Below are 13,606 nucleotides of genomic sequence, written 5' to 3'. Positions count from 1 at the left end.
GGCAGTCCGAGCAGTGCCCACCCTGAGGTAGAGACTGCTGTTGAGAAGAGATGGAACTGGAAGAGGACAGAAAGTCTGTCCTCAGGGCCTGCAGCTTGGAGGCAGAGAGGCAGACCAGGAGGATTATTTAGGGAACATGGTGTGTGTGAGGTGAGCAAGTCTGGATGCTCTGGGAGGGAGAAGCAGCGTGATTAATGGTAGAGCAACAACAGGAAGGCTTCCTGATGAAGACGCTCATCTGGGCTGGGGGACTGAGTGAATGTGTGTGAAGCATGTGGCAGGCATAGGCTTAGAAGCGGCATGTCAGGAAGCTCAGTAAGTGGAGATGATAGGAACAGGAGAGCTTGGGGAAAGCCTGTAAGCCACAGCACAAAATTGGAATTTGACCCTCAGGGCAAAGATTGGCATTTTCTACTCGTCCATGTATATGTAGAGGGGGCTGTATGTATGCACATGTATGGAGGCCATTGAGCATCTTTCTTAATCACTCTTCACAGGAATTCTCGCCAACCCTGGAGCTCAGCTCCACTGGCCCGCCAGTTAGCCCCAGGGCATTTTCCTCCTCCGACTCCTCTGAGTTAAGACTGTAGAGCACACAGCCGCACCCGACTTTTCATGTGGGTCCTGGGGAATCCAGACATTGCTCCTCACACTTCTACAGGAAGCTCTTACTGACTGAGCCATCTCCCTGGCCTCTTAATATTTTCTTAAAAGATGACTTTGCCCACACTGGGGAATAGATACAGGAAGAGGGGAAATGGATGCTGCGACCCAGTTTTGGAATGGGGCTTACGGTGGTGATCCAGTCAGGAGACATGATAGGCTAATAGGGGCAGAAGAAAAAAAAAGAATCCTCCCTCTGTGTTCAGATTAGCATTTAGATGGCTAGTTTGGGGGTTTTAAATGTTAGAATAACCCAGCACTATAAAGATTTTTTTTTAATTTTAGAAATCTTCTCATTACATAGCAAAAAAATAGAAATGGTTTTAAAGTCTTAATTGCCTTGCAGAGATTATAGACATCTTCAGGACAGATAAATCCTGGGTTGTCCTGGGATGAACGTCTACCATGGAAATGCCACATACTGTTTCAAAATTGTGCAGAATCTGAAATGTGAACAGTTTTCGAGCAAGGAAAAATAGAGATAAGCATAGTTAGTTCTCCAGAAGCCCGTGAGAAAGGAAAGGGACAAAAGGAGAGAACTAGTGACTTCAAAGAGGAAGTCCAGGCCTGGCGGGGAAAGAGCAGAATCAACTGGCTTCACGGGTTCCATCCTCATAGGTAGAGCAGTGTATTATCTCGAAGGTGTTTCCTGCCTCCCCCAGGCTATACCAGTCTCCTATGCAAGGTTGCCAGAACAGTATTAAGTCTCATCATAGCGCAGAGTTGGCCCTGGTACCCTGAGTTGAGATCCCTCTCATTTGTCACAGCCAATGATGACGATCCCATCTGCCGGGCATATGGAATTGGTGGTGCTCAGCACATCTTTGTCCCAGCCTGGCCCCAGAGAGTACTCTGAATTGTCTTGTAAGCCCTCTTTCCTCCCTTGTGCTCTCATTGCCCTGTCTACTGTGGCAGCTGTGGACCATGCCTACCTAATTAATGATGTCTGCCTTCTTTCGCTAACTATACTGGGAGCCTCTGGAGGCAGGGACCGAGTGGCATTTGTCTTGATATCCCCCCTGCCCTGGCCTGCCTTCAAAAGAGGGATCAGAGCACACACCTCATACAGAGCATAGGCTATGGCTTGTTCTAGAGGCCTCACCTGTCACCACTAACAACTCTGTGTGCGGAGAAGGCACATTTTGTGCTGCTGTTGATCTGATAACCCCAAACCAGAGCTTGTTAAGACATAACAGTTTGAATTATTGCTTCCTTTGAATGATATTTGAGGGAAGCTCAGGTTCTCACATTATTCTAACTACATTTTAGATTAATAAAAGCTACCCACTATGTGTGTGTGTGTGTGTTTGTGTGTGTGTGAGTCAAAGAACAGATCTAAATCTCTTTATATCCTCTGTCCCATCTCCTGAATGGTTTAAAACCAACAAATAGGAAAGGTGCCTGTTTTGAGACGGTTCTGTCTCTGACACTGAAGCTCCTCACTCAGGCTCTTACTGAGCAGTTTAAGTTCTTCTCCCACTTAACCATCTCGACAGCCTCACTCACGGTCAACACATTTCAGTAGCTCTTAAGGTTAGTTACCTGTGTCTTGTGTCTTGTAAATAGGATATAGTCAGTTTTAAACATGTAGCCAAACTAGTAGCAATAGTATGGGCTTCCATTTAAACTAGCATTAAAAGTCTTACGGTCCTCACTGATGCAGCCCAGGAGCATGGTTGACAGGTAGTCAGGACATGCGTAGGAAGGAGCCTCTTTGCATGCAGAAGTATTGAAAGCTTGGGTAGTTAACGATGGACTCGTTACATTTTCAATTCAGTGTTAATGCCATGCGATACGTTTTGTGATGCTCTGGGATCTCTCCGGGTTTTTTTTGTACCTGAGTCTCACAAGTTTGGTGAGGAGGTCTCCGGTTTTTTTTTTTTTTTGTACCTGAGTCTCAGAAGTTTGGTGCGGAGGTCCAGTGTTGGAATGGGAAGCCAAGGACAGATCTGTCTCTCAAAGTCAGAATGAAGAAATGGATCTCTCAGGTTTCTGGCTTATCTGGACCCGGATGCAAAAATATATATAGGGGAAATTATGCTGGAAAGATCTCCTCCAAGAGTGGCCATGCAGTCTGTGGTTCATTTCTCCATCATCTGCTTGGCCCTTTTTCAGGTCAGCCGTAACTTTGAGCTGGTTGGCCGGGTTAACTTGGATCAGCTGGAACAGATGAAGGAGAAGATTGAGAGTTCCAGCAGCGAGGACGAGGACAAGGACGACGAAATGAGCAGCAAGGCTGAGGACAGAGGTTAGTCTTACCCTGCTCTCCGAGTCCCAGATGGCACCCAGAATGTCCACAGTGAGACAGAAGGGGGAGGCAGGAGGCTGCTGTGGGAAGAACAGAAGGCAGGATCCTTCTTGGTTAAGCAGCAGAACAGACTGGCTTAGGCACCATCAGGGGCCCTGTCTTTACAAACTACTACCAGCTATAGAAACTCCAAGGAAAGCAGATATTTCCTTTCTAATTATAGATGTGTGTTTGCTAAGAAAAAAAAATGGTTCCTAGCAAGGAAAACTAGTGTCTGAGGAGCCTTCAGGATGCAGATAGCAAGGAGCAAGATGAATGGCATGGTAGTGCTATCGAGGAATGAGTTTGAACTTGGATTGCTGCTGGGGTCATAGTGAAAGCCGGTAATGAACTTGGACATTATACATGTTCCCCCTGCAGGGCCATTTCCTTAGCCCCTTAGGGCTCTGTTTTCACTCTGCCAAGAGGAAGAGACAGTGTCTCACCCTCTCCTGTATTTGCAGAAAACACCATTTCATTGACATTTGAGCTATTGCTCCAACCCTGCCTCTCTCTCCCATTATTCTAAGATAAGAAGACTCCAAAATGTGTTTAATTGCAGAAAGCATGTTTATGTGATCTAGAGACTTGTCCTTGTTTATTCTTTATAGACTACTGTGGGCATCTCAGAGTATATAAAAACACAGGTTGAGATGGGGAGTGGAAGGGCTGGAGAGAGGAGGGCCCAGCAGCTAAGAGTGCTTATTCCTCTTAAGAACCTGAGCTCAGTTCCCGGCACCCATTTCCGTCAGCTCACAACCACCTGTAACTCCAGTTCTGAGAGATCAGACTCTTTCCTCTGGCATGCCCACACCCACACACATACTCAAAATTAAAAAAAAGAATATAAGTTGGTATATGTTCCTTAAGTTACTGCAGGTTGAGCAAAAAAGTTCACGCATAGATACTGTAAATATGAGCGAAAAGCATAAGCCACTACCATTGTAGGGATGAGAAGAATAGTATTAGCGGCCACTGCAGAGCCTCGTTTCTTTAGTCCTGTAATATGAAGGGTTCTGAAGCTACCCCACTGGATCGTGGCCCCCAGGACTTTGCTTTCTGTCTTTGTGAGTTCACCAGCTCTCAAGTAATAGTGACAGTGACAATGATAATAGCAGTGTCTGTCTCCTAGGGTGATCAATGTATAGATTTTTAACTTAAAAGCTTCTGGCTTAAAACTTTGGTATTTTCTTTAGTTTTAGTCGACAGGTTAAAAAAAATTGTGTGTATTTATGATTTAAAATAGGTGCACATTGCAGAATAGCCAAATGAAGTTAGTTAACATTTTTTCCTCACTTATCTTGGGGAATAAGATCTTAATCAACTGAGCAATTTAAAACTTCAGTAGCATTATTGGTTATAGTCATCACGCCACACAATTGATCTCCTAAACTCATTCTTCCTATCTGCCTGAAATTTAATGTCTTTTGAGCAGTATGTCCTCAGGACCCCAACCTTGGGCTTTGGAAATGTCCACTCCAACAAAATGTCCATTCTACAGTCTGAATCACTGAATTTGACTGAGGCTTCACATGGAGTGAAATAATTTGGTATTTGCATTTATGCCTGATTCATTTCCTTTAACATATAATCCTCATCCATGTTGTCACAAATGACAGGAGTTCTTGTCTTCAAGTGGAATGGTATAAATGATATGCCAGTGGGCATCATGTCATGTTTTCTGTATCCCTTCATCGACAACTGGCCACTCAAATGAGTTCTATGTCTTTGCTGTTGTGAATAATGCTGAGATGAACCCTGGACATCTCTTGGTGATATTCCCATCATTCATTTCATTTTCTTTGTGTGTTGACTCAGTAGTGAGATTGCTGAGAAACTTACATACAGTATTGCATAATGGCTGCCCAGATTTGCTACCAGTCCACAGCATTGTTCTTTCTTTACCTTCCCCAACACTTGTTCTCTTCTTTAGGTAATGGACACTCTAACTGCTATGGGGCAGTACTTAAGGTTGGAATTTGCATTCCACCCTTGTACAGGATGTGGAGTGCCATTATATTGCTGATGTCTGTTTGCATATCTTCTGAGACATGCTTATACAGAGCCTGTGTCCATTTCTTAATTGGGGAAATTGTTCACTCGAATATTGACTGAGTTGGTTGAATTCTTCATAGGTCCCGGATATTGACCCTGTGACCAGTGTGTGGTTACAGATTCTCCTCCTCTTCTGTGGGTTGCCTTTTCTTTCTGATGTTTCCTTGGCAGAACAGGAACTTTCCAGCTGGATTCAGCTTGCATTTGCCTATTTTTTTCTTTCGTTACTTGTGATTTGGGGGTCATGTAAAAAAACTTTAAAGAGAAAATCATGGACAACCGGTGTCCTGGAGATTTCCCCCGAGTTTTCCTCCAGCACAAAAAGGCAGTTTTGTGGTTTTGGGACCTATGTTTCAATCTCTTATTGATTTGGAGTTGATTGTTTTTCCATCTGGGAGGTCAGGATCTAGTTTCTTTCTTCTGCCCGTGGTGCCTGATAGTGATATTGGCAACTTTCTCAAAGCTCAATTGACTGAGAGTGCTCCTATCCCCTTGCTCCATGAAACTGATTCTAGGCTACTGTCAAGCTGTTTTGGTGACTTTGTCTTTCTTTAAGTATCTTAAAGTCACGGAATGGAGTGCCTCGAACTTCTTATCGTGTTCACTCTAGATTGTTATGGCTATTTTGGGGTCTTTTCTAGTTACCTTGACATTATAATGGAAAGTGAAGCATAGAGATGTAACTCAGTGATAAAATTCTTCCTTGTGGTATGAGAGGCCTTGGAGTATAAGAGTGCCAAAAACATTAATTAAATGGCATGACATCGAAGACATGGACCTAATAAATAAGAGTTCTGACAAACTTAAAACCTATCTAAAGTAAGGTAAGAAAATAAATAATAAACCCACTGAAGGGTAAATCTCACTCTTCTTGTTCCAGAGCCGATCTCTTAACACTACATACATCTTCAGCCCCTTAGAGTGCTAACATGTTCTTTTTTAAAGAGTCGCTAGTCATGAAATGCACTAGCCCTTGGGCTAGACTAAGGCCCCGTGGCAGAATATCCAGCAGACCTGAGCAGGTCTTCCTGAGGCCATTTTCTTCTGTGGGTTTTTTTTTTTTTTGTCCCTACCCTCCCACTGTGATAATCAAGGGATCTAGTTGGGTCCTTCAATCTCCAACCAACATAGAGAGCCAAGGCTTACTGCCAAAACGTGCTAACTTGTCAAAAGCTGCTTGCTGTGGTCAACCTGCAAGACTGCATAAAACAAACGGACTCTCCAGGTTGACTAAGGGCCATTTCTTATAAGGGAAATGCTTGTGATCTCAGAAGTATGCCTTATTTCCTTCCTTCCTTCCTTCCTTCCTTCCTTCCTTCCTTCCTTCCTTCCTTCCTTCCTTCCTTCCTTTTTTTTTTTAACCTTTTACCAAATATGTTCTTCACAACAAATTCTTAACATCTCTGCACTGTTTTGGCTGTCCTCAGGGAGAGGGAGAGACAGGATGCTTCTGAGTGAGTCTACAAAAGCTTCCTTTTCTTCCTGGTACTCTGTGGCTCTGCTTGTCCCTCTTCACGAGATAAAAGATTCCTTCTTGGATATTTCGACTTTCTTCATGTCTAAGGCTACGCCTAGGCTATTTCTGAAGCCATCAGCATTCCAGAGCCCTCCATTTCCCAGTGCTCTCCCCCAAAACAAATAAAACAAGCTTAGGCCATGAGAAAACACCGCGTCTGAAATATGTGAGGTAGCAAGCACATTTTCCTGCTTGTCCAACTTGGTCTCAGTCTACCCACTGGGCTTTCGGCTTCACACGAGATGGAATTAGGGCGAACAGCCTGGCTTCTACTTCTCTCTGAAAGTGTCATGTCTACATCCAGAGACCTAAACAAATGAAGAAAAACTCCTCCTTGGGTAGACAAGTTGTATATGGGGGACCGACTTGAGTACCTTGGGAATTGCAAGCTGAAACTGTCCCTTCCCTGTCACACATCCTTGCAAGAACGGTTCCCTTTGTCCTATCTCCTTCTCTTTGGAAACAACCTAGAATCAATCTTCCGCCATCTCAGTAGATTGTTGCCAAGAAGACAGGGCCAACAATAGCCTGGGGTGTTTTTGCCAGACATCCTGGCTTCTGGCAGAGTGCACGAGGGGCTATTAGCTCAGCGCTCAGGCTGAGGGAGAGTGATTTGAGATGTGACAGGTAGACTGGCTTCTTCTGTGAGGATGAAGCTTAGCCTGTGCCCTTGGAGACAATAGATGACCGGTTTCATGTTCCCTGAGGGCAGAGGATCAAGTACCAACTCCATTCTCCTTGTGAATCATTTGGACGTTCATATAGACACCTTTGGTTGGGGAGTTCATGGCCTTCCTGCTCCCCAGTTCCTTCCCAGACATGAGAGCTGAGGACTGTACTCAGAATAGACACACAGCAAGATCAGCCTGGGAATTTCAGAGAGAAGCCACGCACGAAGAAATTGAAAGGAACCCAAGCAGAACGCCGCCCACCCTGCCCCCTCTCATTATGCAACTAGGAGGAGTCAGGAAGGCATTCTGTTGATTTCTTGCCCAAGATAATCCCTGCTAAGGAATTAATGCGCAGAGCAGATGGCGCTGTGTCATTTCCAGTGAAAAGAATCAAGGAAGATAGTCTGTGCAATTATTTTTAATGGCTTGTGTGGTGATCTTCTTAATTTGTGAGAAAATGCCTTGTTTTTTTGTGAGAACGGCCCTGTTCACGTAGCTTTCTTGTGAAGAGGGCATCCCAGAGCCCTAGCTAATGTCTGGAAGATTTCATGAAATATGGGGCATTTTAACCAGAAGATGTCTTCCTGTGACATCTAATCTGCTGAGGGGCCCACGGTAATCAGAGATGAAATGATCACGTTTCCCCAAGCTCCACCCTTTTTTCAGAACTGTGTAGTCTGCTACGTACTATCCATGTGAAGACTTGGCCCTCAGTGGGCTAATGAAAGACATCTGGGCTTAGGACTAAGGACAGCACAAAGGCCACATAAACCTTCATCTTTGAGCTTGCCAGGAGGTGTGGCTTATAAACAATTCGCTAGCCAATCCACATGTATAAGGCCCCTCACATGTGGCAGCATCACAGGAGTGAAGAAAACAGCTAGACCAATATTTGCTGTGTACACCAGACCCATTCAGAAATGTCTGTGTATCTCAGTACTTGTGAATATCACCGGTTGAGAAATAAATACTGGGCAGTTGGCCAGGATCTGTCAGTGGCTGGGGACATGCTTGCTTTTCTTATCATTAATTATTATTTCATGTGTTTATTTATCGTATGTGTGAGAGAGTTGCACACGTGGAGGTCCAAGCACAATTTGCAGGAGTTGGTGGTTTTCGTCTCCCACCGTGTGGGCTCCAGGGATCACACTCAGGTCATGGAACCTGGGAGCAGGCAACATTAATCTACTGAGACATCTCAATGTCCCAGACATGCTTTTATATAAGCTCCTGGCCCAACCTCACCATTGCTTAGGGTACCGCCCAGGAGGATCTCTGCAGGACTCCTAACCATCCGACAAAAGAGGTTCACATGTTGTGATCCTGTGGCCTACACTGTAGAACCAGGTTGGGCACTTTCTGTGGTCTATTTTCTTCTTAGTGAGCAGATAGCCCTGTTACAGATTCACACTGAGTAGCTGCCAAGCAGTCAAGCCCTCGGTCAGATCATGCAGAAGGGATGAGTTAATTAGGAAAGAGATGTAAAGGGTCTTAGAGTAAGCCAAGGAGCCTTTTCTGGCCAGAAGGAACCTGGGTTGTTGATGATAGAAGACATTGCATAAATAAGGAGACTTGTTGCATAATAAGTGACTGAAGCAGGACAGTTCCTATTCAGCTCTACTCTGGAAGTGTCCTTCAGAGAAGCCCAGAGTCTGGCAGTACCTGCCAATGGCTTCCGGTTTAGCTTCCCAGGTAAGTCATGAAGTATTTTCCAGTGAATGTTGACTGACCCTCTCTAGATTTCCAGAAACACAAAGGAAACACTGGTCTTTTCTCTCTGTTTGCAGAGCTGATGAGATTTGCTGACCGGGGGCCTGGTGTGAACACAGAAAAGCGATTTCCATGTGAATTCTGTGGACGGGCGTTCTCACAGGGCTCTGAGTGGGAAAGACACGTGTTGAGACACGGCATGTAAGTTGGGCACCTAGAAGACCTTTGTCCCAAGCGAGAGGATGGGAGGAAGGCAAGAGTCCCCTAATAGTACAAAGAGCTCCTACCACCACCTAGTATCACCTTACTGAGCATGAAGGGCAGGCAGTGAAGACTGAGAAAGCAGATTCCTCCTTCTTTGTTAATTTTTAAAATGACCGCCCTGTCACATTCAAAGCCCCCAGACTGAAAGGTAGTGTGTCCCTTTTCTTTGTAATTGGATCTCATTCTCTGAGAGAAAGGTGGATGGTGGTCTGAATCTCTGACTTCTGTGTTTGCCCACTTCTGTGAATGGCTCTGGGCATGCCAAGACTTACCTCAGAGACACAGCGCCACTCCACACCTGCCTCCCAGCTAACTGAGAGCATTCCTGTCAGGTTCTGACCTAACCACTTTGAAAATAGAATTGTCCATTTGCACAAAGAACCCTTCCTTAGTCCACCAGACAAGAGAACTAATGTGTGGTTTGTATGAGATAATGCCCATGCAGTGCCCACACCTCTGAGAACATAACTGAGTTTCTCAAGTCACAGTTGATGCCTGAAGGTTTTTAGCTTTTGTGTGTTTGATTTATCAAAACAGACTTGACTAAAAAAAAAAAAAAAAATCTTCAATATCAGAGTTGTTCCTTTTGTCTTAATCCTTATTGGCCAATACCTTAGCTTCTGAGTTCAGCTGACAGCTCTGAGTGTTGAGACAGTTATATTAATTTGGAAACAAAACATGGCATAATCAAAGCACAGGACAAACACTGGATATTTTTAGGGGTCCCAGTCATCAGAAAGAGGTCTACATGACCTACACATAACAAATAGAAAGTCACCAGCAGTTTAGTAATATACACACAGAATTCATTCACAGGAAACTTCAATGCACTTTCCGGATCAGAGAGGAAAGAGAGATGAGTGTTTAGTTTGATTAGAAAAAGCATGGGAAGCCAGGAAGATCATAAAATGCTTAGGGTCTCCGCTCCATGCCCAGAGTGCAGGTTAGTAAACTGGGCATGATGGTGTGTGTCTGTAATCCCAGCTCTGGGGAGGCAGAGAGAGGAGTTCTGCTTACTAGGGACGCTAGCCTAGTGTGTTTGGCCTAGTCCTGAGATACTGTCTGAAATCACACACCAAAAAGATGACGAAGTCTGAACTTAGGCTGGGCCTACAGAAACGCATGCTCGCCGCTCCTGATCCTCCTGCCTCCACCACTTAATTGCTGGAATGCGAGCCTTGTGCCACCACACCTGGCTTATCAGCGTGTCTGCTGTTTTGCTTTTCCAGGGCATTGCATGATACCAACCAAGTGAGCAGGAACGAAATCCATACAAAGGAGATGGTGGAGGAGAGTATGCAGCTGCCCTCCATAGAGGCCAAGGAAGACGATGAGCCAATTGGGATAGACTTTCCCTTAAAGAGCGAAACAGTAACCCTCTGTGTAGTGGCTGCCGACAAATCTCTCCTGGAGAATGCAGAGGCCAAAAACGAATAAGAGTTTGGTGAAATTCTTATCAAACCTTACTTGAACCGTGATGAAAATGTGGGCGGGCCGGCGTGGGCTGAAAAGGGAGGGGACAGACAGAGGAGAGAAGAAGACAGAACAAAGCTGCTTTTAGGACTGAACAATCTATTTTCAAAGCACTGGTACCTGTGTGAGTGAGTATGTAAATTAAAGTTATTTAAATGGTTGGAATATGTGGCTCCTTTCCTGTCACGACATCCTTCCTTCCGGATCTTCACCACGGAGATTTTCATCTGCTGCGGTTTGGGAAGTACCTCCCATGGGCACGGTGGTCTCGTGACCCTCTCGGACAGTGTGTGGAAACTGAGACTCCCGGACACAGAAGACTTCTAGGGGAACAACTTTTGAGCGCACAACTTTCTGTGCGTTTTTCTAGTTTTAATACCTTAAGCTTTTTCAAGACCTAACTGCAGCCGCTTTGGGAGAAAAAAAATAAATAACAAAACAGAAAACAAACAAAAAAAACTGCTTTGCATAAAACAGTCACCTGTTTCCTAGTACCTCAGACTTAACCAAGGGAATTCTCTGCATTTGTCTGTACTACCTGTGGCCCTTGTGGTTAAATGTAGAGAGAACTGCTGGACAGGATGGTGAATGGAGAAAAAAAAAAGAGTTTTAAAGAAAGGAACACAAATTGTGCTTAAAATCCCCACGTGGGTTTTATTTCTTAAAATACTGTGATTTTTTTAATTATTTTAGTAAAAAACAAAACAAAAAAAAAAGAAACAGACTTTAATTACTAGATAACTGTGTGTGAATTGTCATCTTGTATTCCAGGTAAGCTGTTTATTAGTGTTCAGCTATAATTTAGAATTTGGTAGGTTCATGTGAACTAATTTTATGGTGATTGTGGGATTTCGTTGGCCACATGTTTATTTTTTTTCTCGATTTGAGTGTTACAAACACAGCACAAATTCAGTTCTTTCTTCATATGAGTTGTTCTCTGTGTGTTTGTTTAATTTGAGATCAAGGGAGAGTTAGAGGGTGTGTGTGTGTGTGTGTGTGTGTGAGAATTTTTATAATTTTAAACATGAACATAACAAAGAGGTTAACTTCCTTTTAAATTTGTTTTTGTGTTTTCTTTTTAATTTAACTAAAGAACCAAACTCGGAGCACAGCTATGCAGTGGGAGGGTGGGGGCAGACAAAGAGGTCCCGTCACCCTTTTGGGTTTTTTTTTTTTTTCTCAAAGCAACACATTTCGTCTCCCCAACGATTTCTGTTACATTGGGCTGGCCTTCATGTGTGCTGTGAACTCTATGTTTTGTTTGCTTTGTGTAGTGTGAGGCTGTCTCATTTCTTTGGGGAGCCATCCCATCCGAGAGCTTGGACAGGAGATGCCGTCTCCTGCAGGGAGCCTGGAGAAGTGCTCTGTCTTCGCATCTAGCTGCTCTGTTTCCCCACAGTGGCTTCGTTTATTTTATTTTATTTTTTTTCCAAGAGCAGCTTAGACTGAAAGCAAGTCTACATTTATAGCACATTATGATTGTGAAAAAGGGGTTTTGTTCCAAAAAGTGGAAAGGAACATTCTTGAAGCTTAGGGGTGTGTGTGTGTGTGCGCGCGTGTGAGTGTGTGCGCGCACATACGTGTGCTGGTGTTTGGGTGTATGTGTGTGGGCAAATATGAGTCCTAGGTTTTGTTTCTTTTGTTGTCCTTGTTTGGGTTTTTGTTTGTTTGGTTTTTTTAACTGGGAAGGGTTGATGGGGTAGGGGGGCGGGCCAGAAGGGAAAGAGGGTAAACTGAGGTGTCAGTGTCCCACACAGCTTCAGAGAAAGATGTCGCATTTGTGAAGTAAGTACGTACTTGAAAAGCATGATCTTGGTTTTGCTTTGTTTTTATTTCTTATTTTTTATTTTTATTTTTTTTTTTTTTTGCTATTAAGAATTTTTATTTGTAGGATGTTTAATTTAATTTTGTTTTTAGGGATGGGGCCGTCATGTGGAAACCAGAACAGGGGGAAGTGTGAAATCTCTAGACAGATTCTTCTGTGCCCTTACTTGCTTTTGATTGGCCTCATTTCAAATGTACTAAACAGTTTTATACCTGGACTGGATGTCTGTGATGGTTACCAAAAACAAACAACACAACACAACGAAAGGAAAAGAGAAAATAATTGTGACATGCTTCTATCACTCCTTTATTTTTCAAATAACATGTAAATATTGTAATCCATTGGATTTTGTTTTGCTAACCTGATAATAAAAATATGGGACCATTATCCTTTTAACAAGGCTAGGATGTCATTTTTTTTGGTTTGTTTTATTTTTCAAACATATACCTGATATTTTGTGGCCGCACATTTTGGACGCATTCTGTTTTCTGTTGACTGTAATGACATAGAAATTACAAAATTTTTTGTTGTTGTTGTTTAATTTATACAGAGGACATTTTTTTCCAGAGCTTGAGAGAAGAAAATAAATAGCAAAATGATAACCTATTGACTCCAATAATCAGTGTTTCCTGAAACTTGATGAAAGATAGGGGATCCTGACTCCTTGAAGCCAAGGGTTTAAACACAAAAAAATAAAAATAAAAAAAATAAAAATAAAAAACACAAGTAGGTTATTCAAGTTGTTTGCAACATACATTTTGTAATGAGATGTGAGAAATTAATAAAGAATTTTTTTCACATGTATCTATGTGCATCTGTTAAGTTATTTGTGGGTGTGATTACAGACAGGAAGGCTGGCAATGACAAGACCAGTTTCAACCTATGTGCTGAATCTACCATGGCATGGAAAGCAGCTAAAACCAAGGTGAGGTCTGAGCTGGAGTTTAAAATATTAGCGTTCCTGCATTAGAGTATACATCGACAATGAAAATCTAATGGAAAGAATAGTTTCCACCAAAATTGAGCATCAGTTGGTTGTGGTACCTCACACATGAAACCTCTCCATTTGTGAGGCTGATACAAGAGGAACAAAACTACCCCACCCCAAAATGTGGATCGGTAGACAAGGCAAATCGAGGATC

General features: G+C 43.3%; 1 protein-coding gene across 8 annotated transcripts in view; it reads left to right on the top strand.

Moving 5' to 3' along the window:
- Positions 1-13,379, top strand: part of Znf462 (zinc finger protein 462) — a 138,719-nt gene extending 125,340 nt beyond the window's left edge. For 7 of the 8 annotated variants that reach the window (XM_085839283.1, XM_029476288.2, XM_085839286.1 and 4 more), the window contains 3 exons: positions 2,779-2,911; positions 8,980-9,103; positions 10,396-11,816. In XM_085839283.1, coding sequence (XP_085695409.1) covers positions 2,779-2,911; positions 8,980-9,103; positions 10,396-10,603 — 465 coding nt within the window. In that variant the 3' untranslated portion in view covers positions 10,604-11,816. Of the gene's footprint in view, positions 1-2,778; positions 2,912-8,979; positions 9,104-10,395; positions 11,817-12,556 lie in introns of those variants that run through there. The other variant, XR_015047380.1, reaches the window with a different exon arrangement.
- Positions 13,380-13,606: the final 227 nt, after the last annotated feature.

This window comes from Mus caroli, unplaced genomic scaffold (assembly GCF_978045245.1).
Source record: "Mus caroli unplaced genomic scaffold, Mus_caroli_1 scaffold_6, whole genome shotgun sequence".
Classification (NCBI taxonomy): domain Eukaryota; kingdom Metazoa; phylum Chordata; class Mammalia; order Rodentia; family Muridae; genus Mus; species Mus caroli.
The sequence above is the reverse complement of the archived record's forward strand: the minus strand, read 5'-3'. Positions and strand labels throughout refer to the sequence as shown.